Source organism: Sylvia atricapilla, chromosome 20, assembly GCF_009819655.1.
Source record: "Sylvia atricapilla isolate bSylAtr1 chromosome 20, bSylAtr1.pri, whole genome shotgun sequence".
Classification (NCBI taxonomy): domain Eukaryota; kingdom Metazoa; phylum Chordata; class Aves; order Passeriformes; family Sylviidae; genus Sylvia; species Sylvia atricapilla.
In genome coordinates this window covers 1,348,214-1,375,148 of record NC_089159.1, presented here as the reverse complement: position 1 = coordinate 1,375,148, position 26,935 = coordinate 1,348,214, and the positions used below count along the sequence as shown (strand labels likewise).

At 46.2% G+C, this 26,935-nt stretch overlaps 1 protein-coding gene across 5 annotated transcripts in view; it reads left to right on the top strand.

Moving 5' to 3' along the window:
- Positions 1-26,935, top strand: part of AUTS2 (activator of transcription and developmental regulator AUTS2) — a 774,170-nt gene that overhangs the window by 744,312 nt on the left and 2,923 nt on the right. For 3 of the 5 annotated variants that reach the window (XM_066333138.1, XM_066333137.1, XM_066333141.1), the window contains 12 exons: positions 1,877-2,381; positions 3,882-4,135; positions 5,633-5,874; positions 6,286-6,330; positions 10,435-10,530; positions 11,802-11,873; positions 13,483-13,512; positions 14,998-15,069; positions 18,631-18,772; positions 19,284-19,361; positions 20,659-20,742; positions 21,608-21,830. In XM_066333138.1, coding sequence (XP_066189235.1) covers positions 1,877-2,381; positions 3,882-4,135; positions 5,633-5,874; positions 6,286-6,330; positions 10,435-10,530; positions 11,802-11,873; positions 13,483-13,512; positions 14,998-15,069; positions 18,631-18,772; positions 19,284-19,361; positions 20,659-20,742; positions 21,608-21,830 — 1,843 coding nt within the window. The remainder of the gene's footprint in view (positions 1-1,876; positions 2,382-3,881; positions 4,136-5,632; positions 5,875-6,285; positions 6,331-10,434; positions 10,531-11,801; positions 11,874-13,482; positions 13,513-14,997; positions 15,070-18,630; positions 18,773-19,283; positions 19,362-20,658; positions 20,743-21,607; positions 21,831-26,935) is intronic. The other 2 variants (XM_066333139.1, XM_066333140.1) reach the window with 2 other exon arrangements.

Below are 26,935 nucleotides of genomic sequence, written 5' to 3'. Positions count from 1 at the left end.
GGACCTGCCTTAACATGTGTGGATCACACTAACTTCTAATAATGTTTGATCAGAGAGGATTGATCAAAAGAGTTAATGCAAGCAAAGTTCCCTTTACCTAGAACCTGCAGTTTATTACAGTGAGATGGACCTTGGGCATATGGCAGAGTAATTGTTTTCATCCCTTTGGAGCCCCTCTCTTGCCCTCATAATTGTCCAATCCAAGTTGTGGAGGAGCCTCTGTGTCTGTTACAGGTATTCCAGGAGTGATTAAAGGAGGTTTACCTCTTCCCCCTATTTCTTCTTCCTTTTTCTTCTCTTTACCTCCCTTTTGCCTCCCTTTATCCCCTTTTCCCCCATCTCTTGTCTACAACCTGTGAAGATCCTGTGCTTTCCCAGGCTGTGTACCCTCGCAGTAGGCCTGTAAAACACTTAGTGAGCAGGTACCTGGTGTGGTTTATTTTTGATGTGTTAATGAAATTAAACCGAAATGATGCCATTTTTGTCACACATGGCTGCCAGGCTGCCTCCAGGGATGTGATGGTTGGTAAAGATGTGCCCAGGCCATGGGCTGGCAGAGTTCACTCCCCATCCTCTGAATTTCACTCCTTTACTTCGAGGTTTGCACAAAGGAGCTGCCAGCAATTTTCTCTGAATGGATATTGTTTCATTATGCATTTAGTCATTTTGCCCCTTCAAACTAGCAGAAGGAGGAGTAAAGGTTTCTTGTCTTAGGGTTATTTAGAACACTGGACACTTTTATTCCAAGCTTGTCCCAAGCCCCTTCAAACCTCACGTTTCCCTTGGGCTGTTTCTGTAGTTGCTGAAGGTGTAAGTCCGGCTGTTCCAAGTTGTTGTGCAATGTGGCCCTGAATGGGTTCTGATCCCCCACCTCCAAGGCAGCAGCTTTCCCAGCCTCGGGTCAGCAGCATTCCCCTGGATTTGTTCCAAGGGATGCTGTGGATCAGATCCACACTGACAGAAGGCTTGGGGAGTGATTTCAATGGGAAATTGCTGTGGAGCCCTGGTGAGCAAAACTCCAATGTACAGATATTAAAATTATAAATATATTCATTATTATTAAAGAATTGGGAAATAGACATAAGTCAATCCATGATCAGCCAAACTAAAAAAAGCCAGGGTTGCTGCTAGTTGTGTTTTAAAGTTCAGATCTTGTGTCATGGGGAAGTCTGGAGCCCCAGGAGCAGCTGAGGGAGCTGGAAAGGGGCTCAGCCTGGAGAAAAGGAGGCTCAGGGGGGACCTTGTGGCTCTGCACAACTCCCTGACAGGAGGGGACAGCCGGGGGGGTCGGGCTGTGCTCCAGGGAACAGGGACAGGAGGAGAGGGAACGGCCTCAGGCTGGGCCAGGAGAGCCTCAGGGTGGACCCCAGGAGGAATTTCCCCATGGAAAGTGCAGTCAGTCCTTGGCACAGCTGCCCAGGGCAGTGCTGCAGGCAACAACCCTGGGAGTGTTCAGAAATCATGTGGATGTGGTATATGAGAGCATGATTTAGTGGTGAACATGGTGAGGGTTAAACTTGGTGGTCTTAAAGATCTTCTCCAGCCTTCACCCTTCTGTGGGAAGCGCAGGGCTCAGGTGGAGTGGCTCCCTCAGTGGGTCAGTTCCCACAGTTTGGTCCCTCAGTGAGGGAATGATGATGAGTAACAACGATGGAGAACAGGAGCCCTAAACAGGGTCTGTCTGCTCTGCCACGTGTTTTGTTTTGAGGAGTTTCTGGGGCAGATGGATTTGGTTCAGTTTCTCATTTGCCTGGATGGTTCTTGATGGAAACAAAATGGAGCTGGCCAGAGTGCCAGAGGCCCAGCAGTGGCTTTGGGTTGGCCTTTGGTCTGTCTCACGTTTAACCATTTTCTCTCTCTGTTGTTGTTGTTGCAGATAAAGAGGTGGGAGTTGGCGCACTTGCTGACAATGACGACCCTGGTGCTAGGGGCCCAGCTGTCCCCAAAATATCAGGACTAGAAAGGAGCCAAGAGAAGAGCCAGGACAGCAGCAAAGACCCAATACTTGAGCCTGTGGTGCCTAAAGACCCCCGTCCTCAGGTGACGCCGCCGCCGCTGGAGCCGCCGCCGGACGGCCGCTGCCCCAGCCCCGCGCTCGGCCCGCGCCCGGAGGCTCCTGCCCCACAGCCAGCCCCGGCCGTGCCAGTGCCCCCAGCCCCCGAGGAGCCCGGCCAGCCGTGCAGCCAGCCCTGCAGCCAGCCGTGCAGCCAGCCCTGCGGCCAGCCCTGCGGCCAGCCCCCGGCCGGCCAGCACCCGCCGCGGCCGCAGTCGCCGCTGGCGCCGGCACACCCGGCCCTGCCCGCGGTGCAGCCCCATCCCCAGAGCCTCTCGCAGCCGCTCTCTGCCTACAACAGCAGCAGCTTGAGCCTCAACAGCTTAAGGTAGGTACAGGGAGAGGGGTCTGCCGTGCTGGACTGAGCCTGGAGGGGGCTGGGGAAAGAAGGGACAGCACAGCCCAGCCCTGGGAAATGAAGGGCTCTTGGTGCATTTAACCTCGAGTCCTCCCCTAAGATGAGCCGGGATCACTCCCTGTGACCTGCTGATCCCATGAACTCTGCGTATTTTCACTTCATTTCCTTTGGATTTTTTTCCTTGCTGTACTTGGGCTTTTGGAGGGAATTTTACACAATATGGATCAGGGGAAGAAAAGCCCAGTTCCTGCAGGCTGGGCTGCTTGCTCCCTGAAGGCTGGCAGTTTTGCCCTCCCATCCCTGTAAATATCTGCTATCTCCAAGCACTGCCATGCCCCAGGACAAGGAGCCCAGGAGCCCCTTGATCAAGGTCCCACCAGTGACAAGGTGACAAGCCCAGCACCAGCAGTCACACACCAGGCACTTCACAGCTCCAGGTTTTCCTGCACTATTGGCACCTTGCAGGCTTCAGTCTTTTTCTCTCACCTGGCCACGGTGAGATCAGCCTCACCTTTTATCTATGAATAACAAAGGTGAGCAGTGAGATTAAACACCATGTGCACAGGAATCTGTGATGTCCCTCTGAGTGAGGGACCTCAGGTTCCCCTATGTAAGACAGGTTCCCATTCTCCAGATCCAAGCTCTCAGCAGGCAGATGTGACCTTCAGGACCTGGGGAAGCAGCGCTGTGGTTGCTTCATGGTTTGACTAAAGACTGGGAGGTGTTTAAGAGCTGGATTTATTTTTAACCAAGCTGGTACTGTTTGTCTTTAACAGTCACTGCAATTGAAGTGTGTCGTTATTTGAAATAATGACAAGGAGAATTAAGCCTTCCATGAATGTGTTTTAAATACTCATAAGTAGGAAATGAAACCTGAAAAATAGCAGCCAGTGTAATCACAAATACTTCTTTTGTTGACTCGTGCTACCTCATTTTATTCTGGGGGTAGAGAGGGGCATTACCTGTACAATAAGCACAAATCTGTTGTTGCCTTCGCAACTTCATTTCGCATTTTCTGCAGTCTTTCATCTTAGTAATTCACAGAAAAAAAAATTAAATTTTTATTAATGCAGTAATTTTGAGCTTCATTTGCCTGAAAACATGAACCAGGAGCAGTCATGTAGAAAGGACCTGATAATTAAGTAATGAATGCACAGGGCTGATTACTCCTTTGTGTGTCACCCCTGTGCTGTTGTGGGACAATACCAGCCTCTTGCAGCGAGGGAGAGCACAGCTCAGGTGTGCAGGGACCAGGAGAAGTGAAAGATAACAGAGCAGGTGCAGCAGGTGTTGGAGAAAGGGATATCCTGGAGAAAGGGATATCCCAGCGGTAGGACTGGAAATGGTAACTGGGATTTGTAACATGAGTTACAGCCACGCTGTGAGGGGCTGCTGAGGTTGTGTTGGTGTGTGTGCTGGGGCATTTCTCTCTCCATACGAACCCCTGATGGCCTCTCCTCTCGTTGACAGCAGCAGCAGGAGCAGCACTCCTGCCAAGACTCAGGCGCCTCCCCCGCACATCTCGCACCACCCGTCGGCGTCGCCGTTCCCGCTGTCCCTGGCCAGCCACAGCCCCCTGCACAGCTTCCCGCCCGCCCTGCAGCCCCCCGCACACCCACACCACCCCAATATGTTTGCCCCTCCCACGGCTCTGCCCCCGCCACCCCCGCTGACGTCAGGGACGCTGCAGGTTCCAGGACACCCAGCTGGGAGCACGTACTCAGGTGAGAGTCCCCTGCGGGACACCCAGCTCTGGGGTGGGTCAGAATAACTGGGGGTTTTGGTGAGGGCTCTTGGTGGGCAGAGGCTGTTCTCAGTGCTGGGCAAAGTGACAGCAACGCCAGGCAAACACCTAATCATAGCCAGGGGCCTTCCCTCTGCCCTGGGAGTGACTGCTTTTGGAAGGCGACAGTTTTCCCAGGTTTGTTTTGTTCAACCCACAGTAAAATCCCAGCAAAGTTCCTGATGTGCCCACACAGAATCTGTCGCCCCCACAGCAGAGTTCTTCCTGCAGCTGTGGTCTGTGCCCAGCAGAGCTTCCCTGGCTGCAGGGAGGGTCTCTATGGGCTGAGCCCACAGCAGTGCTGAGCTCGGGTGTGTCCAGAAGGTTTGAGTTGGAGAGACCTTAAATCGCATCCCATCCCACCCCTGCCATGGGCATGGACACCTCCCACTGTCCCAGGCTGCTCCAAGCCCCAGTGTCCAGCCTGGCCTTGGGCACTGCCAGGGATCCAGGGGCAGCCACAGCTGCTCTGGGCACCCTGTGCCAGCCCTGCCCTGGTCCCTGATGGGAAGGAATCGTAGCATTTGTGTAGCATCATTTTATGTCCATGCTCCAGGGTGCTCATGTGAGCAACAGCCACTTGTTTGCTCACTCCAGCTTGTTTGTCCACCCTCACCTATTTAGCCCTGTGTCCATGCCCGTAAATGCTCAGAGGACTGTGAAAACATGCTTGGTGCGAGGGGAGATGGAAACTTTGTACTGTATCAGGCCTTTGAGATCTGAGGGAAGACTTGAGGGAGGTTTCCTGCCCTGTAAAGTGTCTTCATGTGTCACCTGGAAGTTTTAAATACAGTGTTGCTACCACAGACAGCAAAGGAAGTGGCACAGGGCCTGGAAAAGCCCCAGAGCTCGGGGGAGAGGGGTGTGTGTTGTTTTTGTTGTTTGTTTTTCCCATACTCGGCACTGGTGAGGTCACACCTCAAGTGCTGTGTCCAGTTCTGGGCCCCCAGTTTCGGAAGGACGTGGAGGGGCTGGATCATGTCCAGAGAAGGGCAGCCAGGCTGTGAGGGGTGTGGGGCACACTCCTGTGAGGAGCAGCCGAGGGAGCTGGGGTTGTTTGTCCTGGAGAGGAGGAGGCTCAGGGGACACCTCAGCACTCCCTACACCTCCCTGACAGGGGAGCAGCCAGGTGGGGTCAGGCTCTGCTCCCAGGGAACAGCAACAGGATGGGAGGACACAGCCTTAAGCTGCACCAGGGCGAGTTTAGGCTGGCCATTAGAAAAACAATCTCCACAGAAAGAGTGATGTGGCACTGGAGGGGGCTGTCCTGGGAGGTGGTGGAGTCACTGTCCCTGGAGGTGTTCCAGAAGGACTGGATGTGGCACTCGGTGCCGTGGTCTGGGTGACAAGGTGGTGTCAGCTCGTGGGTTGGGCTGGATGATCTCCAAGGTCATTTCCGATGTCGTTAATGCCCCGGTTCTGTGGTTGTGTGTTTCAGAACAAGACCTCCTGCGCCAGGAGCTGAACACGCGGTTCCTGGCGTCGCAGAGCGCCGACCGCGGCGCCTCGCTGGGCCCGCCGCCCTACCTGAGGACAGAGTTCCACCAGCACCAGCACCAGCACCAGCACACACACCAACACACCCACCAGCACACCTTCACGCCCTTCCCCCACGCCATCCCTCCCACTGCCATCATGCCGACGCCAGCACCGCCCATGGTGCGTACCACAGGCAGAAATGTGAGGATAAGTAGAGCACAACTCTATTCTTTATTACACAAGTTTTGTGGAGAATTTGCCAGGTTGTGGGGAAGGGTTTCGGGGCTGCCCAGGGGTGTCTGGGCAGGAGAGGCAGGGCTGGCCCTCTGTCACAGTGTGAGGTGCAGGTGGCAGCACAGGACTCAGGGACGAGGCTCTGGCCAGTCCTGCTCCGAGTGTTCACACTGGGGCCTTCTCCTTTGTCTGTCCCAAAAAGATCTTGATTGACTTTGAAGGAAGAAAAATCCCCAACAGTTTCATTGGAAACTAATTTCTGCATATTTTTTCCCCTCTGTTGGTTGCCAAATAATAGAGAAGTTGTATTCTATTTTGCCAACAGAAGTAAAGCAAGAAAATATAAAGTAACTAGTTTGTGCTTTGATCCCTTTGCAGTTTGACAAATATCCTACAAAAGTTGACCCCTTCTACCGTCACAGTGTGAGTTTTATTGCTGTTTCCAACTGACTTCACTGCTTTTCTGTGGTGGGTTGGGATCACCACTCAATCAATGGCACAGTGTCAAATCTCTCCCTAATCATCACTCCAGGATTTACCATTATCGTCCTTGGTTGCTTTGGCTTTTGAAGGCTTGCATTCATGGTGCTTGTTTCTGATAAAGATGCAGTATCAGCTTTTCCAATCAAAAGATCTCTTGCTCACACGCCAATTGGAGCCAGGTTTGATGTGAAAAGATGAGACAGAAGAGCTGACTGTTCCATGAAGCAGGAGAGAGCAGTGATTCCATCACGGTGTTTCAGTTGTGCCACAAACCCTTGGGCTGATATTTTTGCTAAGGAACTTGAAACGAACTGACAAACTATCATACAGATCCTTCAGGGATAGATAATCTAATAGTTTTCCCAATCTATCATATTTTGTTTGATAAAATCTGAAAACCTGTCTTATTATTCAGATCTCAAAGGCTCATCTGATCCACTGGGCTTGTTATATTTTGAAAGCTCTGTTTGATGACAGCAACATGAATCCAGCTATGCACTAGATGTGTTTACCTAAGCTACCAAAAATGTTACTTACCGAGATGAATTGATTTTTAAAATTCCAGTTAAATGTAAAGCTTCTGCTCCTAGGGGTTTGAATCCACTGATTGATTTGCTGCTGAACTCTGGGTTGTATTTTCTTCATCCTATTGGCAGAGGCAGGTGTCTGGCAAGAGTTTCTTAATCCAAGAGCAATATTTTGATGAGAGAAGGAGTACTGCATCAGCACTCAGAAATCTGCAGAGCATTTGGCTTTATGTGTTGGTTTTGCTTAGAAGTGGAACTGGGCAAAAAAACTGGTTTAAGACCATGGTGTCTGGATTAAACACAACCCCTGGTCACAGCCTGTCCTGCCTCTGGACAGTCTGGTCCATGGCTGCCCCCTCATGTGAGTAGCTGGGGCTCTGTTTGCAGGCTCAGAGCTCCAGGAGCACTGGGCAAACATTCCCACTTCCACTCCAAAGGGCACTATTTCTCACCTGCATCACTGTTAAATTGCACTTTGATTTACTGAGCTTCACACGTGGGTTCAGGAGATAGATTGTCATCAGTGTGGCCTGTGGATTCCAGCAGGAGCACAGAATTGGGAGGTAGTACATGGATTTTAGAGAAACCAAGCACAGAAGTTGGCAGTGTAGGATAGAAGGCATTGTACAAGTCTCCAGCTGTATCTGCTGTTCAAATTCAGTCAGATAATCTCAGAAATCTTGGAGCTACCTGGATTGCAAAGGTTATGGCCTCACCCCTTTAAGGTGAGGAAAGCTCCATGCTGTGCTCCCTTAGCCAGGGAGCCGTGCTGGGGCCAGGGCAGGGGTCTGCTCCCTCCTGCCTTCCCTGGGGAAAGATTTGTCCTTGGGAAGGGGCTGCCCCGTGGTCACTGTGGGACACTGAGCAGCTGCTCCCAGGGGATGCCTGTGGTGTCTGCACTGGAGTAACAGACTGTCTGTGAGCCCAGCCCAGTGTCCCCTGGTCCCACCCCAGCCAGGCCAGGCCAGCCCAGTGTCCCCTGGTCCCAGCCCTGGCACTGGGCAGGGCACAGGGAATGGGAGGTGTCCCTTAGCTGGGCTGGGGCACACCCACAGAGCAGCAGAAATACAAACACTGTCAGAATGTGGCACTTGCACAGAGCTGTTCCTAGGGTCAGCAGCTTCCACTGTAGAACCACACCTGGAACTCAGATACCTTAAAGTTGGCAGTAAGTGTGGGTGAACTTTGGAGGAGAACAGGGTCTGTTTGAGACTTAAAATCCATCTACTTTGGAACAGGGAGTGCAGCTCACATAGAAGCTAATGTGGAGTTTTAAATCAGTGCTGTTCCTTCTCTTTTAGCGTAGTGAGGCTTTGTTTTACCTGCAGCAGCTGCCAAGTCTAGTTTAGCATCACATACACCTGGCCAAGGGAAGCTGGGGTCACTGCATGTTTCCCCAGGGAAAGCTAAAAGGGAAAACTGCTGCTCCAAAGCAAGGAATACTTGGGAAGAAGGAAGCACTTGACTAGGAAAGGTAGATTCTGAAAGCTGGAGGGATTTAACTGATACAAATTAATCATGGAGATAAACTATTTATATTTTATTAATAATTCTGACCTTGAGGAAAGGTCACATTTGATTAACTTACTACTTGTTATAAAACTGAGGAAAGAATTCCTTATTATTAGTCATAGCCAATAGAATACAAAGTATAAAACCTTTTCTCATCACTTAGAATTAGTCCATTACACAGAGAATTAAAGACAGAAGACACTGGAGAATTTAAAGCCCATTTTACTCATTAAAAGTTATTGTAAATGAGGAAAAATGTCTCTTAATGGTTTCTCAAATGCCTACAGTTCAGTATCAACTAATGTCAAAATGTTTTCTGCACCATTGGATGGAACAGGTCCAAATTAAATAGAATTAAAAACAACAGCAGCAACATGAACGGAGGCTTTTAAACTGAGAAAATCTTCTGATACCTCTGAAATGTTTTCTCAGCTTTTAGTAAAAACAACATGGATAAATGACCTTACAAGATGAGCCAGTGAGAGAAAAAATGATGAAGAAAAGCATATGTGTATGCCTGGCATATCCAAATCCATCACAACTTTGTGGTGCTGATTTACTCTGGGATGGGATTTGCTCAGTGCTTTCCCACCCTTCATGTCCAGTCTTTGACTTTGCCCAGTCCTGCTTCTGTTCAATTGGCCATTAACTCATTTATTTTGGTCTTAAAAGTAGCACACAGTTGTTTGACTTTGCTCAGCCATGGTCAGAGGGGAATTGCTGTCAGCCAGAGAAACCTGTTAGTTTTTTCAGTGGCAATTCCAGTGGAGCTGGCAGCCATCTTCTCTTAGATCCATCCCCTCCTAGGTCTCTAGGATCCTATGTCTCTGAGATCCAGAAGTTTCACGCTGAGAATGGGTTTGGAGGGTGATTTGAGTCCCTGACTCCTGCCAGGAAGCATTTTGGTGTGTGATAGCAGCATTTTCATGGAATTGGGGAGTTTTCTGTCACAGCAAGATCCAAAGGTTCGCTGGCAGAGCACAGAGACAAGGGCAGGTTGGGATGTGATGGTTTGTCATGGAATCACAGAGTGGGTTTGCCTGAAAGGGATGTTAAAAACCATCTCTTCCACCCCTGCCATGGCAGAGTCACCTTCCTCTATCCCAGGCTGCTCCAAGCCCCAGTGTCCAGCCTGGCCTTGGGCACTGCCAGGGATCCAGGGGCAGCCGCAGCTGCTCTGGGCACCCTGTGCCAGCCCTGCCCACCCTCACGGAAGAATTTATTTGTTTCATTTACCTGCTTGTTTCCTTTGTGTTTGTCTGCATTAGCACAGAGCAGCCTCTTGTTTTTCCCCAAATTCCCTTAGGACAGAGCACTGGGGTCAGGGAGGTCAGTGGAGATGGACACGTTTTTGTGCTGAGCAGTCTCTCTTTATAAAACAACTCCCATACATTTCTGGGAAGTTCTGCCTTAACGTTTTGTTTAAATACTAATCTTTGTACAAATCAGACTGTCTGTCTGCTAGTATTAGATGTGGCAGGATATCCTCTCAGACAGGCTAATGAAGTAAGAATTGTGCATATTTTCCTCATTTCCTACAGATACCATTAAAATCCCAACCTACTAATGGAGTTTTAATGATACAATATCCTAGAACTCCTAAAGGTTTTTTCCGCTTAAACAGGAGATTTCTGAATCTCATTCAGCTCAGGATTCTGCCTTTTCTCTTGAAACAAGTCACAGACTGAAAGCATTTTAAACCTCTCCAGTTTGAAAATTAATAATTGAGGGGCAAATGTCTCCCTTATGCTCTGCTGGCCCGAGGCAGGGACAGGTTGCTGGCTGTCTGATTTTGGAACTGCTTTTAAGCTCTAAACCTCATGACATCTGTGAACATCCCATCGACTGCTTTAACTAACATTGTTGCAATGAGATCACTTCAATGCTTCTCAGTTTTCTCCATATAACATTTTCCTGCTATTCTGCAGGAATGCTCTCTGTGTCCTCCTCAGCTGCCTGTGCTGGTGGTGCCCCAGTGTTGATGTTCTTCTCTTTTTTCTTGCAGCTGTTTCACTCCTATCCTCCAGCTGTATCAGGTATTCCTCCCATGATCCCTCCCACCGGCCCCTTTGGCTCGCTGCAAGGAGCTTTCCAACCCAAGGTAAGACAGGAATTTCCTGCTCAGATGGACCCTGGGAGCCAGGGCAGGGCTGGGGTTAACATGGGCATCACACTGGAGCAGCTGAGCTCTGACCTGAAGCTTCATACCGTAGGGCACAGTTGCCTTTTTCCAAATTTACCACAAAGAGAAGTTATTTTTTGTCTATGAATATTAAAAAAAAATAGTTTCTGTAAAGGCATAGATAACTTCAGAAGCAATTTAATTAGTTCTGAGATAGTGTGCATTAATGAAAGGTCATGTAATAATCAGGATTTTAAGAAATGGTGCTCATTATTGTTTACTCATTTCCATAATTACCTCCCAGCTCCAGCACAGTGCAGAACACTGATTTGGCTCTCCTCTGATGGGTGATAACTGGGGAGAGACATGTGGCAACTTCAGGGCTTTTTTCTTTTGTTTTCATGGAGTCACTCTTTATTTATCAGTGGAGGAAGTCAGTCTGTAGTCTTTGCAGCTAAAGACTGAAATCAGGGGTGGAAGTTCTGCAGAGGAGACACCTTCTTCCTTAAATTGGCCCATCCACTCTAATGACTGAATATGTAAATTGCAGTTCATTAGTGGGATTCTTCGTCTGTATGGTAATCAGACTGTTAACAACTCTCCTATTTAATTGTTAGTTATACTGAAGATGATTTCTATTTTCTTCATTTCGACATAGCAACAAGCTCTATCTAAATGTAGGGGGGTTGGGGTGGTGGGGTTTTTTTGTTTTTTCTTGTTTGGGGGTTTTTTCCCCACAAAACTGCATTTTACTAACTTAGTGTTTGCATTCAAATAAAGGGAAGGGCTTTAATTTTTTCCAACTGGATGTTTTCCTGATACCCATATTGTGGCAGACCCTGTGGATGGAGTTGATGTCCTTGTGCAGTGATGTTCTGAGTGCTGAGTGCATCACTGATAATCAGCAGAGCAGGGGCTGGGTCCTCCAAATGCTGCTTTTGATGCTGTGTCATAAATGTGTTCCTAATCAGGTTTTTTCACATCAGAAGATTTTCTAGTTTAAACAGTCACTGTTCCCCCAGTGGTTTTGATTAAAGTAATTGGAAGTTGGTGGACAATCAAAGTGTGGATATGGAGACGATAATACTCATATTACTGAGTGGATTATAATGGTTCCTTTATAACAAGTTTGTCTCCATTGCTTAGACAATGTAATGATAAAGAACTATTATTTTGCACATTCTGTTGCTTGTAGGCATTGTTACTGTTGTGCAGCTCATTAATGTTGTCTCTCCTTGTGGAATTTCCAGACTTCCAATCCTATTGATGTTGCAGCCAGACCTGGAACGGTCCCACATACTCTTCTACAGAAGGATCCACGGGTTTGTAAAAATTGTTTTCTTTTTCTCAAGTAAATCATCACTGAAAACCTTGAATGCTAGAGCTGCCATCTTCAGTATGTCCAAATTAACACCCTAAAAGCAAAGCTGTCTGAGCTGTTTCATCAGGGAGGGCTGCAGAAGTTCTGTGGGAACATTTAAACCAGCCCCTGTGCAATGGCAGAGCTCTGTCCTTGCTGGCAGCTCTCTCCCCCCAGGCCAGCTAAAGGCATAAAAGCCCAATTCAACGTAGAAAATGTACAAGCCTCCCCAAGATTTGTGTTGGTACTCTGTAATTGTTTTTAATGTGGGTAATGACAGCTATTCCCTGGGTTACTGTAGCATTGATTGCCCCAGTGAAATACGGATGCACTTTATTGATCACTTGGTGCCTCTGGATTTCTGAGTTCCAGCGGATGTGAACAGCATTTATTGCCTCAGCACTTTCCCTCTCTGCCCAAGGATTGTTGATGTGTTTGAATTTGTAGCCATTATTTCCATAAGGAATTTCACACTCAAATTTTAGCAGAACTGTCAGACAAAAGCACTGAGGAGCTCTCCCTAAAATTCCGAGTTGTGGCATGGCTGAACTTCAGAGCTGTTGTCTCTGTGTTGGGCCAAGTTTCCATACTTTGGGTTCCTCAGCAATGGAGCTGAGGTTGAGCTTTAAACCAAAAGGAACCACATTTCTGTTTGTTTATCTAAGTGCAGAGATAACCAGAGTCTCCCATCAGGAAGTCATTTAGCTTTATGTTCCCTTTCAACTGGGAGTGAGTTTCGATTATTTCAAGATGATGCATTGTGCCATCACTGCGTCTGTTAAGTACCTTCTGCACCTATAAATCTCTTTTAGTATTGCATTTCAAAACAGAAAATCCAAAACAAATGAGCAGTACCAAATAAATTGAATTATTTCCCAGCATTTATTGATAAAATAGGAGCAAAAAAAAGGGGGAATAAGAAAATAATTACTCAAAAAAAAACCCCCAAAACCCCCAAAACGAACAAGCAGCAACAACAACAAAAAAACCCCAACAGGCCACTTCAAAAATAAAAATGAAAAAAATGGATTTTTATAGGATCCTTGTTTATCAACATCTGTTTTAGTGTGAAAATAATTAAGGCAAAGCCCATTTATGCCAGAGAAGAGCTCGAGCAGCAGTGAGGCACAAGGCCATGACCTTGGCTGGTGTGCAGAGCATGGCTGACACCCCATTGCAGCCATCCCAGCCCCTCCGTGGCCCTTGTCAGGAGCTGAGGAGCTCTGAAAGATGAGAGCAGGAGTTTGTCCAAAGGACAGATCTGTGCCTCCATCAGTGCAGTTAACCAGCCATTTCTGCAGCATTAAATCAACAAATTGCTGCTGCTGCCAGGGGCCAGAGCTCTGTGTGAGCCTGCTGGAGCTGCTCGTCACCACTCAGGTGTCACAGCCAGGGGGAGGGGACAGCATGGAGATGGGGGCTCAGGACTAATTATTATCCGAAAGGGCTTCATTTGAAAGTAAAATTCTAACATTTTAATTTTGTCTCTTAATGAAGCAATACAGATTTGTTAATTAGAGCAATTGTTTGAGTGACAGGCATGTAACCAAGCTGTCATTTCTTCTTCACAGTTGACAGATCCGTTCAGGCCCATGTTGAGGGTAAGAAATCTTCCTGTGCTCTTGTTTGTCAAGCTTGGCTCACTCCTTCCAGGTTGTAGCACAGAATAATTCCAAATGAGAGCTGCCACATGTCACCTGGGCAGTTCTGCCCTGCTTTTGGGGAGAGCAGGGGCACTCCTGCAGCTCCTGATCGCTCAAGGACAAGGCAGAGTTTCACAGTTGGAAGTTTTGCTCTTCTCATGCAACCCCTCATATGTATATTTGAGGTTAAATATTGATGATCCTTCCATCATGGTTTCCTGAGGCACATCCTAGAGATCCTGGCAGTGATTCCCTGTTACTTCACTGCACTCTGAAGGAGTCTGCTGTATTATTTTACTGTGTGTTTTCAGTGTTATTCAGTGTGGTGCGTCCCATCCAGGTATCTCACTGTCCACTGTAGACAAGACAATCCACTTCAAACACAAAATATTTTAGAAACAGGGATTTAAAGATCCAGTCCCTCACTCATACAAATGGGGTTTTTGTTAATTTTTCAGCATATTCAGGAAAAAGATCTAGATTTTGATTTAGTGAACTCGCTAAATCACTAGCACGGTCAGTTTTTGCCAATTAGCAAAAGGTTTTGAGTTTAGGGTAGTATGTCTGTGAGATAGTGGGGTTTTTTTATGGTTTAATTATAGGTTGATACACAAATAGAAGGCAGACCATGTGCCATAGTTTGTGAAAAATTGAATTCACAAGCAGCTTAAGGAGACTCTTAAATTCCTGTGATAATTTTTAAATCTGCAGGAATCACTACTTGTGTAGGTAACTACAGACCCCTAAGTAACAACTTTGGAGAAGGCATCTCCTCAAATGAGGCTTTCTCAGACAGTTTCCAGCTGTGCTGGAGATGGAGTCCAAGCTCACCATGAGGCATAACAAGCACTGTGGCTCCTGCCTCCTTCTACTCCCTGTGACTGGGGGGACAGGGAGGACACAAAGACCCCCCCCAAACAGAGTGAATTGTGTGACCTCCAGTGTTTTCAGTACATTCATGAGCTGAAGTTGCAGAGGGACAAGCCAGCAATTACATGAGGGAGTCAGATGAATTTTGAAAACCAGGGTGACCTTTTAAACCACTTCCATTTTCATCTTTTGGTGGAAATGCCAATCCTAGCCTTTATGGAAATGACCTGAGTGTGCAGCTGTGAAGAGTCCAGCTGTGCAGGGCAGCTGCTGGCTGGGACACAGCTTTCAGCAGCACAAGCTGCACTCTCAGCCAGTGGCATCAGAGGATTAGAGGAGCGTGTCCAACTGTAGCATTCATGGACAGCCAGATAAATTCCCTAGCAAAGGACAAGTCTTTTCATTTCTGGTTTTCCAGGAGGATGGAGAGGGAACCCTGTGCTTTCAGTTGGCTTGGCGTGGGGATCCCCCAGACCAAACCAGGCAGGGCTCAGGGGCTGTTTTCTTCTAGAAATAAAATAAAGCATCACAGGTTTTTGAAAGTGACTGATGTATGTCTTTTGTTTTTTCCAGAAACCTGGCAAGTGGTGTGCTATGCACGTTCACATCGCCTGGCAGATCTACCACCACCAACAGAAAGTCAAGGTCAGTGCAAGGGCAGCCTGGACTGGGGGTGAAGGGCACAGGGCAGAGATCAGAGAGGAAGGGTTGGCTCTCACTTGGGCACTTCTGTGCCAGTGCCTTGGTAAAGTAACACACAGAGCACTGAGCAGAAGCCTCATTTCTGAGAGTTGGTATAAGGATGCAAAGCTAAAGGCAGAGTCCAGCAGTGTCTGGGATGTGCTGGAGCCAGGACAGCAGATCCTGAGCAATAGCTACAGATTTGTCATTAGAAGGGGTGAAATAGAGGTGAGCTACAGTGTGGCTTTTATTTATTTATCTATGGCTGAGGACACAAATGTATAAAGTGGGAAGTTTTCTGGAGACAATAGGCATGTGTATCCACTTCCTCTTAATGTTCAGGGGCAGGAGAGGGCTCATGAAGATTTCTCCTGTCCCTAGGATGCTTTACCTAGTGTGGCTGCACAGGCTCCCCTCAGCCTCCCTTCACAGCCCCTCATGGCTGGAGGGTGACATCTGGATGTGTCAGGGCTGCCCAGGCAGGCCCAGCCTCTCAGGGGATGTTGTGTTATCAGACAGTGCCTCACTGCACTGAAGGTTAGGGGATGGAAGTCCTGTCTTAATTATTTTTCAAGCACTGAGACTTCAGGGGTGAAGGCCATGGGCAGTTTTCCATTCTTACTGTAACTGAATTTCCATTGCACATGGACTCTGGGAAAGTTTCTTTCCCATTATGGTATTTTCACTGTACTCGTCACTTGAAAATCTTGTGTTGTCCCTGAAGTTTTTCAGTAAGTCAGGAATAGTTGCTGTTCTTTCCTGATCATACTTCAGGAATCAATAGCTTGTGTTAGAAACTAAAATGACCAGGGAATCCTTAGCACTCTGCAGTCTGTGTATGCACTTGAATTGTGCAGGGTAATGGTAGAAGAATATGAAGATGTTGAACAGCTATGAAAACCTGCAGCTAATAGAGTTTAAAAATAACCCTTTTAAACAAGGTTGACAGGTTAATTTGCTGCAGTAGACATATCTCTCTTCTCTGCTTCCTTATGTTTCCCCTGCTAGTGATCTTCATTCATCTTCCCATTATCAAAAAAGACAAGATTATAGACCTAGAGAGCTATATGTCCTTTTTTTTTTATTTTATTGAAAAGGTATTTTCTTGAAATGAAATTATTATTCCCATGCTATCTATGTCCTTTGAATCTTCCTTGATTTGATATTCAGAGAGAGGTCAAACCAGTATATTCATAACTCACAGTAAATGCCATTTCCATGCAGCCATTTCCTTTACCTCATACTTTTCTACCTTGCATGTTTAAAAAAAAAAAAAGGCAAGAATAAAGCCCAGAAGCACATGAAAGGATGTTGCTCGAGTTTTTCAGGATGTGCATGATATTTTCAAGAAAAGTGTGTCTGGTCAGTAAGAAGAGTTGGGGTGTCCCTTTCACGCAGGAACCGTGTCCCCCCTCCTGATGTCACCACAAAGGCTGAGTGTCTGCCTGAAGGCTCACACAGGAGAATTCCTCCTTCTCCTCACACTCACTCCCATGGTTTTGAAGGTGCCTTTTCTTCTGCACAAGTAGAAGGTGCTGCCTGAGCACAGAGCAGGGAATCCAGTGGGTTGATTTCCAGTTTGCATATGGTGCCACAAGACTGCTGCCAGTAACAATCTGGCCTAGTAATTGCTTGCAGAGGACAGCAGCAGGCACTGAAGGAGCAGGCACGATGGGAAGCTTTAAAACACAACCTTCCTGACCTCAGGAAAAATTGCATGCAGCTGTGGATGCTGTTTGGCTGCCTGTGCCTGTGCAGCAAGACCTGGGTAACCTCTGCACACCCCAGGGATTCAGCGAGGCTGCAGAGCAGCTCAGGGCACAGAGCACATTTACACTGCTCCTGACACTGCCCACTGCTCAGGAGGGGATTTATGCTCCATAATTGGGCCTCTCTCCTTTAGGAAAGGCCTGACAGCCTGATCTAAGAGCAGTGCAGACATCTACATCGATTTTTGGGGGCACCACACTCGGGTGGTGTGTGTTTCCACATTTTCTGCAAATACATTAGGAAGGATTGGCATCAAGGGGCTGCTCTCCTGGACAGCAGCTGGGGAGAAAAGAAATGTCACCATTTCCCTGGTACTATTTTCAGGTAAACCAACACATTCAGAAATCTTTTAACACATCCATGGTATTCCTGTTCTTCTTCAGACAGGGGATTTGCTCATTATTTAGAGCAGCACCATTCATATGGCTGCAATTAAAGCTTTAGCCAGCTTTTGCTATTCTGAGTAATGCCTGTCAGGGGTTTATAACTTGGTTGTTAAAAAAGAATAAAAAGAGTTCACAGCATAAAAATCTGGCACACAGACTTCAACTGAGGCATTTATATTTTCTGAACTCCTTTTAACTATTAAAGCACTTCAGTGTTACTTCCTTAAAAGACGTGACCTTGACTTGGCCACCTTTGCCATTTTAGTGTTCTTGCAGGCCATTATCTCCAGACACAGATAATGCTTTTGTTTCCCTTTTTTAATTCTTGTTTTCCTTCTTCTTTTTTTCTTTTTTGTTCTCATGACTACACAGACACGTTTCTAGCACTTGAAAAACAGCTACGAGGCACGCACATTAATTTGATCATAACTTTTTAATATGCATATTTATATCATTGTAATAGTCTGTACTCGGGGCTGGCACAGTATTAAATACTGATTTATAAAGCGTAGCCTGCTCCAGAACTACTGTTAAGATCTCCTGGTTCCGTGTTACCCATTTATAAATCCTTTCAGCTGCCCTGCACAATCTGCATTTAGGGAGTCCTGGCAGCACAGGTAATTGGGAATTTGGTTTTCTTCCTTCATTCTATAAACTACTGAAGTAGGCACCACTGAAACGAGGATGTGGCACAAAGAAGAGCACATCCTTCATCCACTTACCACTCAGAATGCAGCTGCCTCAGCAAATTCCCCTCACAAAAGGGAGGCTGCTGACTCTAACACAGGTAAATAAAGACATGCAGCACTTTGAGTGTGGAGTGGACGCTGTCAGAGTGGGATTCAGCTGCTCCTGCTCTGCACTCTGGTTCCTCTCAGCCCTCATTGCAGCCTGAGGGACACTGGAGGATGCTTTGCATCCAGCGTTTCTTGGTGGCAGCTTTCCCTTGGAAATCAGTGGTTCTGGTGTCCTTGTCTGGTCTTGCAACACCCCTGCCAAGCTGACATTCCCATTCATTATTGTGGGACAGATCTGTCCTTACAGCTCAGCAGCTGTCTGAGGTCTCTGAAGAGAGTTTTATGTTTGTTGTTGAAGGCAGCTCTGTGTTGAACACCCTGGAGGGGTGGATGTGAGCATATGTGAAAACACCGATGAAATTAGCAGGGAATATGCAGAGCCTGAGCTTTTCCCTCTTTGCCTTCGATCTCCTTTCCAGGAAAGCAGCTGTGCACGTGCACTTGGGGTCCCAAAACCCAATATTCTTGTTAAAACATAGTATGAGTGAACTGCTCTACCCACATCATTCTGGAAGTGCTTTTTGCTGTTACCTTTTCAGACAGTCTCTTCCAAGTTCTGTTTTCCATTTCAGAAACAGATGCAGTCTGATCCACACAAGCTGGACTTCGGCCTGAAACCAGAGTTTCTGAGCAGGCCACCAGGCCCCAGCCTTTTTGGAGCCATCCACCACCCCCATGACCTGGCTCGGCCCTCAACTCTCTTCTCCACAGCCAGTGAGTACTGAAAGTGAAATCCCCTTCTTGCTCCTTGCTCATTAAAATGCTAACCCTTGCCATGAATTTCCCATATGCTTTGGCTTATGAACTCTCTGCAAGACATGCCAGGGGCTATTAGTCTATTTGATAAATATTTAAAAATTATTCTGTATGCTTTTATAGAATGCTCAACCTGCTGAAACACTGCACAGGTAGTAAATGAAGGAGCATTTCCTCACGAAGTGATGTCTGATGCATCATGGAGATGACGTGTTGGAAATAAGCTGTTATTCACATGCATTTCCTTTTTGTTTCTGACCTGAAACATTCATTCCCCTGCATCCCTTATCCTCTAACTGGGTATTTCTGTTTGGAGAAGCAGCTGCTCTTTGCACAGGATCCTGTGAGCCTCACGCAGGGCGCAGCACTGTCAGCTCGGTGAGCTGCTAACAAAGGGACAGCCCAGAGCACAGCCAGTCCCTCTCTGAGCCTTGGCTGGGAATTGACCCCTTTTGCTTTGTTTTGGCAGGTGGGGGGCATCCAGCCGGGACCCCTTTTGGCCCACCACCCCACCACAGCAACTTCCTCAACCCAGCTGCTCACTTAGGTACGTGCTCTCAGCTCCTGGGGAATACAGCTCACACACTGACCACTGAGAAATTACAGACTTCCTCTGTGCAGACACTCCAAGTTCTGCTTAGGAATCATTGCAAAGGGCACATTTTAGCAGTTTCATTTTAGTCTTCACCCAGGTGGAAGTTCTAAATACACAGAAAAGTGTCACTGACTGTCTTTTGAAATACTTCTGGACTTTAGAGAAGCAGAGTGTCAGGGCTGGCTGGGTTTCATTGGAGTTATGCTTAAAACCAGTCCAAAAAATGCCTTAAGGGCAAGGCTTTGGATGGCAGAGATTTCTTTTCCTAACTCCTACTTAGATATCTGTTTTTCCATTAAAGTGAACAGGAACCATAGCTTTAAAATCTTATGATCTGGCTTCATGTGTCAGTTAGTGAAAGTTAGTGAATACACATTTAAACCAGAACTACTCAAGTTACCAGATGTTGTTCTTTCCTTTCTAACTTACTGCTTTTATAATAAGGTGATCTGCTCCTTATGGGAGCATCCAAGACCAAGAGTTTAAATTGGCATTTTATTTTGCATGGGAAAGGATTTGGGAGGGTCACCAAACTGGTGTAGCCAACAGACAGTGCAGGTTTATCATTCTGAACTTTGCTGCCTATGGAAAATTCTGGCTTTGAGCTTCTTTTTCTCTGTGCTGGTATTTACCAGAAGTGACTTCATCAAAATTGTTAGACTGCTCCAAAATAAAGTGAGAATTTGCTTTAGATGATTTTCCTGTTGCCTGTATGCATTAACTAAAACAATTGTTCCAGCATTTTTCAGTCCATACTAGTTTTTTGTGTAGTATTAGCAATAAACACCAAGGCAATCACACAATGCTCAGGCCAGCATGACATATCAGTGGAACAGGACATTTTACTTGGCTCTGGTTTAGGAGACATGGTCTGAAGGTGTTTGGAGCACAGTTGCTAGATGATGATAGTCTGACTAGCAAGGGATATTTCCTGGGGAAGGAAATAAAAGCAAGTAGAACTGGAGATGGTTGAAAGTTTCAAATGAAGTATCATGTCCATTTTAACATCTGAATTTTCCAGACGAGGGAGTTTTTTAGTGGATGATGCCATGGGAATGGCCAGGAACAAAGCCAGTGGTTTGTTTCCCAGCCCCTCAGAACCCTGCTATGTGGGGGGGACACTGTTCCAGCATTGCTGGGCACAGCTGGGATGCAGGAGGATGGCACAGGGGTGCAGGAGGATGGCACAGGGGTGCTGGATGGGAGGTGTCAGCCTCAGGGGGTTTCAGCTGTTTGTGTTGGTTTGCAGAGCCCTTCAACCGGCCGGCGTCGTTCAGTGGCCTCACCGCCATGGGCAGCAACGCCTTCGGGGGGCTCGGGAACCCCACAGTCAGTGAGTACCTGGGCCATGGCCCTCCCTGCCCTGAAGCCCAGCAGGGACACTCAGGGGACTCTTTGCTCTCTTTTGTATTGCTTGGTTACGTCACCTACCACTAAGAGATGGGAATTTGGAAAGCGACCTTTTCCAGTTGTCAGTAAATCGTTTTTTGTTAATTACTTAATAGTTTGGGTTCAGCCTAGTGCTAAATGTTACCATTACATTGGTCATTAAAAAAAATTAGAGAGCCTTTGAGTGTTGGTGAAATTTCCCATGGTTTTATTGCATGTTCAGAAGTAAATAATGTGTGCAGCTAGGGAGCTGTGGATGGAGACTTTATTTTTATCCTTTCTCACCAGTAATCCAGGCCATGTGCCTGGAAAAGATCACTAACCTGCATTAATTAATCCAGGATCATCAACATTTCTCTAAATCTAGCCAGTCACAGAAAATCATCCTTTTAAAAGTCACTCTCTTTCTTCATACTTCAAATCTGGCATGATTTTGGTCACATATTATTTTATTTTGGTTCAGGATCAAATGCAACAAGTTCCATTATTTGTAGTCAGTATAACGGTCATTTCCTGATTTCTCCAAAACATTTGGAATAAGGATCATTGCCACTTTTATCTTACTCCTTCATCCCTTGTCAATTTTATCCACAGCATTTCCCTTTTCCAATTAAAAGAGCTGTCAGATGCCTGCCCATTTTTAGGAATGAGACCCTCTAATGAATCTCTGTTAATTTCCTTTCCTTTTCCAGCTCCCAATAATATGTATTCATTTTAACTCTGAGTGCTGTAAAAGTTGTTTTGGTAAGTACCTTCACTAGAGCATACCTTTTTCTTAAACCTTTTTGTTTTCCACTTCACCATTTCAGCACCCAACTCAATGTTCGGCCACAAGGATGGCCCCAGTATGCAGAGCTTTAGCAACCCTCACGAGCCCTGGAACCGACTGCACCGAACTCCTCCTTCGTTCCCGACCCCTCCGCCCTGGCTGAAGCCAGGAGAGCTGGAGCGCAGTTCATCTGCTGCAGCTCATGACAGAGATAGAGATGTAGATAAACGAGACTCATCTGTTAGTAAAGATGACAAAGAAAGGTACGAAAGAACACTTCCAAGAATTGTCTAGTTCAAAGCTTGGGGCTCCGTTCCGCTTTTAACCCTCCCCAGCCTGGCACGTTGTGAACCCAGAGCTTCACCAGAGGCACACCTGGAGCTGTCCCCAGGGTGGCACCACGGAAGAGGCAGGTTTCCAGCTCAGGTGTTCCCCTCTGCAAGGTTTCTCTTCCTATTTGCACTGCACACATCACCTGAAGGAGCTTGAGCTTGGCTGGAGCACAGCTCAGGCAGTGTCAAGTGGGAATAGAATCAGACCCACCCACTGTTACCTTGTGGGTCACATTGTCATAGGTCCCTTGAAGTGTTAATGTGGAGATAGTGCCTGACAGGATGGAAAAAAGGATTCTGAAGTCCATCAGATGCTTATCTGATCCTTCAATACTTAAATAACTTCGTAAATCAGACCTTGTCTGCAAAACAGGTAACACTTCCTCCCTCCTCAAAAAACGGCCTGACCAGAGGACCCAGTGCTAAAGGTGTGAGATGAGAACACTAAAAATGCCCCAGGAATGTCATGTGCCAAAATCACAGCAAGCTTCAGAGCATGCAGTTCATGAAAAGCACCTTCTTGCCCCTCAAAGAAGCCCCTACATTTGCACTGCTGTTTGCACACCTTCCAACACAGTTTCTATTCAGTGTTTTACATGGACTTGCATGCTCACATGTCCAGGCTGGGAAGGGTTAATGAAAAGTAAAACCTGGTCATATTTATTTTTTTGTCAGGACTGTTCCCATTATTCAATTAACGCAGTAACAATTCCTCTTAACATTGAAGTACCAAATTTATAAGAATTTGCCATTCAGCAAGTGTCATGCCTTCCTTGAAAAATGTGGAGAGGCTGATTTCAGCTTTTTCCGTTGTGGCTTGATGGCTTTCCTGTTAAGTTTGCACATTACTTTACTACATAATGGCTATTTGTTTCTAGTATTTTAACCTAAAAGAATATTTAGGAGATGTGCTTTTTGGACTTCTCTGTCACTAACCCAAAGATCGCATTAGTAGCCTTTTCTAAAAGAAGTTATGCTAACACATTAGATATTCTAAAACTACATGGAAGAGCTTTTCTACGTTGTTCTAAAAGAAAGGCGAACTAGAGATCTTTTCACCTACATTTTCCATTTGGAATATTTTCTGTTTGGTAGCATAGCTTCATTATTTTCATGTCTGATGTTAATACTTCAAAAGAAATTGCTGTTCAAATTGGGTTTTCTGTCCTGCAGAAGGCTTAAGCATGTGAGTAACTTTACTGGCTTGAATGGCAAAGCATTTTAGTCACTATGATGTGGGAATGAAGTCTGTAGAATTATGTGATTATTTTGGTTGCTGTTTTGTTGTTTTTCTCATAAAATGTTCTGTTGAAGAAAATCCCTTATTGAAAACATCCTTTGCAAGTTGCTTTGGCATTGCCTAAACTCCATATCATAGCTCAGAACATATTTCTTCTTGATTATTTAAGAGCTTAGCAGTAAGCATCATCCATCCCTCATACTTGTGCACAATTCCAGCTTGCAGTGAGTGCAGTCCTGGTTTCAGCCCTGCAGTGCTGCTGTGTGCCAAGCTCTGTGGGCTGGGACATTGCACTTTGCAGCATGTTCACACTGTGGCCTCTTTGAGCAGAGGCTGAGAATCCCTTCCCAGAGCTGTGCTCCCTGTGGAGAGAATGTCTGAGGAGTTGAGGGCCTCTCCTGCCTCTTCCTTAACATTCAGTGGCACTTAGTGGGGTGAGCACAGAGCTTTCTAATTGAGGTCCCAAGCTTCATTTTCTATTTGAAATTAATTTGCCCAAGCAGGAAGAGCTGGGGTTTGATTTGACCCTGGTCATCAAGGGTGTAACCTTATCAACCCAGAAATGGCCCAGGTAGCCACAGGTATTGACCTCAACTCCTGTCTGCCGTGGAAAGGTCCCTCTGAGCTTGGCACTCCCCACCTGAAGTTGGTGTTGGATGAGGTGGAGATCCCTGGTGGCTCCTCATGGGTCAGCTGCATGGCCTGTGCACAACACCCCCCCCAGCCAGACTGAGAGAGCTGAATCCCTGGAGACTGCCCAGAGGGTACAGAACTGCAGCAGTGGCCCTGTCCTGGCTGGGGGTGACATTGCAGAGCCCTGATTGCTCCTGGAACATTGCCTGTCCCTTCCAGCTCAGGGTATTCTGGGATTCTGTGATTGATTGCAGTTGTGAAGAGTTTTTTTTAAAGACTCTTTTATTCCAGCCCAACACTAGAAAAAAAAATCAGTAAAAATAGCACATGTGAAAAGCAGGATTCATTCCTTCTCAGTGGTACTTTGTTTAAAAGATGTCACTGAACACTTCCAGTATAATCAGAATGGCATTTAAGAGTCTGCAATCCTAGAGCATTAAACCAAACCAGCCAAGAATCTGTTGATCTTTCAATCAACAGATATGAGGCACACACCTTGCATAAGAAATTCAGTATTTTTCAGTGTAGCACGCAGCCTCAGAACTTCTCTTGCTTGGTAATAAGTTCATTGGATAATGTAATTTTAAGTTTCTTCCTTGTGGAGGCAGTGGCTTAGAGCTGTTCTCATATTATCAACCTAAGGAGCTCTTGACAAATTTGAGTATTAAAAAGTTATTTCTTCTCATAGTCACTGGACTATGTACAGTTCACTTAAATGAGCTGGATAATCAGGAGCCTCTTGAGATGTTACCAACACTGTCATTGAAAATCATGACGTTGGCAAAGGAATTTGTCAATTTGGTTGCACATATATTTCTCCTTAATTACAGAAAACAGCTGTTATTTTCTCTAAATTTTGTATGTCATTTAAAGTACATCAATTATATGGAAAATTGATTAAATATCAGCAAAAGGACTGAATGAGCTTTCCTAGGAAAATAAAACTATTAAGGGTACCCACTGAACTAATCCCACGAGTAAAAGAAATAAAAGATTAGGTATTGCAGAGCCCACAAGCCAGTGTTTCCCCAGCAAGTAAAAGAATTGAACCTTCATGTTGAGAATCCTTCACTGGAGAGCCTTGACTTGGTCTCTCTGTGTCCAGATCTGGAAGCTGTTAAATCAAATACTTTAACTCCTGGTGGAAAGCAGGTGGAGAGGTAAATAAGAGCCAGGATGCCATTTCCAGACTGTTCAGGTCCCACTGAATGAAGGCAGCACCTGATCCCAAGCAGTGAAGTGCTGGACCATGCAGAGGAGGCAGGGCTGGTATCAGATGCTCTGTCTTCCAAGTGTTTTCCAGGAGTCACATTCTGGACTTTGGAATCTCTCACACGTGGCCCTTGAAATTACAGTTTCAACAGTTCAGTCTAGACACACAAAAGATGCACCTGGTGACATTAGAGTTTCCTTCTCCCAGGCATTTTTTCTGCATTTGCTGCAGTTTCACTGTCCAGAAGTACCTAGAGGTACAAATCTTATGCAATTCAGCAAAAAAAGTACGTGGCAGAAATTGTACAGGTGAAAAAGCAAGTGTTCACCTTGGAGTCCCCCTTCAGCAGCCCATACAGCTCATCTCACCCAGAGTGTCACCTGCTGGCGTGTCCCAGCCTTTAGGTGACACTGGCACCCAGAGAGACATCACGTCAGCTGGAGCTCAGGGGAGGCCTCACTGCTTATCCTTTCCACAGAATCCCAGAATAGTTGGGGTTGGGAGGGACCTCTGGAGATCACCCACTCCAACCCCTTGCCAGGGCAGGGCCACCCAGTGCAGGTGACTTAGGAACATGCCAGGTGGGCTTTGTCTTCAGAGAGACATCCCTGGGCATCTTGTTCCAGTGCTCTGCCACCCTCAATGGATAAAAGTTCTTTCTTATGTTGAGGTGGAACTTCTTGTGTTTTAGTTTCTGGCCATAAATATTTTTTGCCTTTAACAGCATGTTGTCCCTCATACCACATGGAACAGAATTTCCAAGCTCAGCAAACAGCACATGTCCAGGACTGATTATGTGGAGCTATCTCTATGGAGAGACTCCAACTCAGAGATCAACTGAAATTACTAAGAGGTTAAAATCATTGGAACTGAGGGATTAGATTCACCTTGTGAATTTGATTAGTTTTAAATGCAAGAGCTTTTTCACTTAGCATTGCCCATAACAACTCCTGGTCAACACTACTTCCTGAAAATAATTGGTATGGAACGCATTTCCATATTTAGATTTTTGTTCACTGCCAGACAACAATTCCCCAATCTTTTGTGCACCATAACTAGGTTTGAAAGATGGAATGAATTCACAGTATTTTCTAACTTGGCAGCATTGGCTGTGTCCTGCTTAGCTTGTTTTAATCTAGAAATGGGAGGAGTTGGTCATCTGAGGAGCAGCTGACTCCAGGCATGATGTTTTCAGAGCCAGCCTGAAGGATGGACAGACATAGCAGACTTATCTCTGCTGGGGGAGTCAGGACATAATCTGTGTGATGGGCAGCTCTGTTAAACACTTGCACTGAGGGTCACTGCACACTCAGGGAAGAGCCTTCCTGTCAGAGAGCTGGGTTGGCACCATCAGTACTGGTGGTACTTAAAAGGATTTTGTCTCAGTTTGAAGTAAATTGAATTGTGAGAAGTAAACTGAAAAGCTAGACATTTGAAGAGAAGAGAGGAGAGAAATTAGTAGTGTACATAGGTCTGGAAATGTTTTTTAAAGTCATTTGAAAAAATACTCATCTATTTTCCCAAATGTATTCTTAATACAAGAAGTAGGTAGAATACTATTAACCATGTAATTTGGATTTAATTGCCTCACTTTTTGGATGAAATTAGTATGTTTTACTTTTCTCCCTATTCTTTCCAAACATTTAAAGCTGCTGTGTTTGAAATACATTTAGTCCTAGAGCTAGATTTCCATGGGAGCCTTCTGTGGACTTTAGTGTTTGAGATCTCAATCAGATTCTTCACAGAGCAGCTTTGGATATCTGCTGCTGCTGCAATGAGAGAACAGAATAGGCCAAGTTTAGAGATGGGATGTTCTTCTGGAGTTTTGGGTGTGCCAGAGGCACAGTGCATTTAGTGGTGCACGCCACCAACTCTCTGCAAAGCCTCGAGTAGAAAGCCAGGCACTCTGATGCTTTGTTTTCTTTGCAGAGCTTCTCATGCCTTCATTTC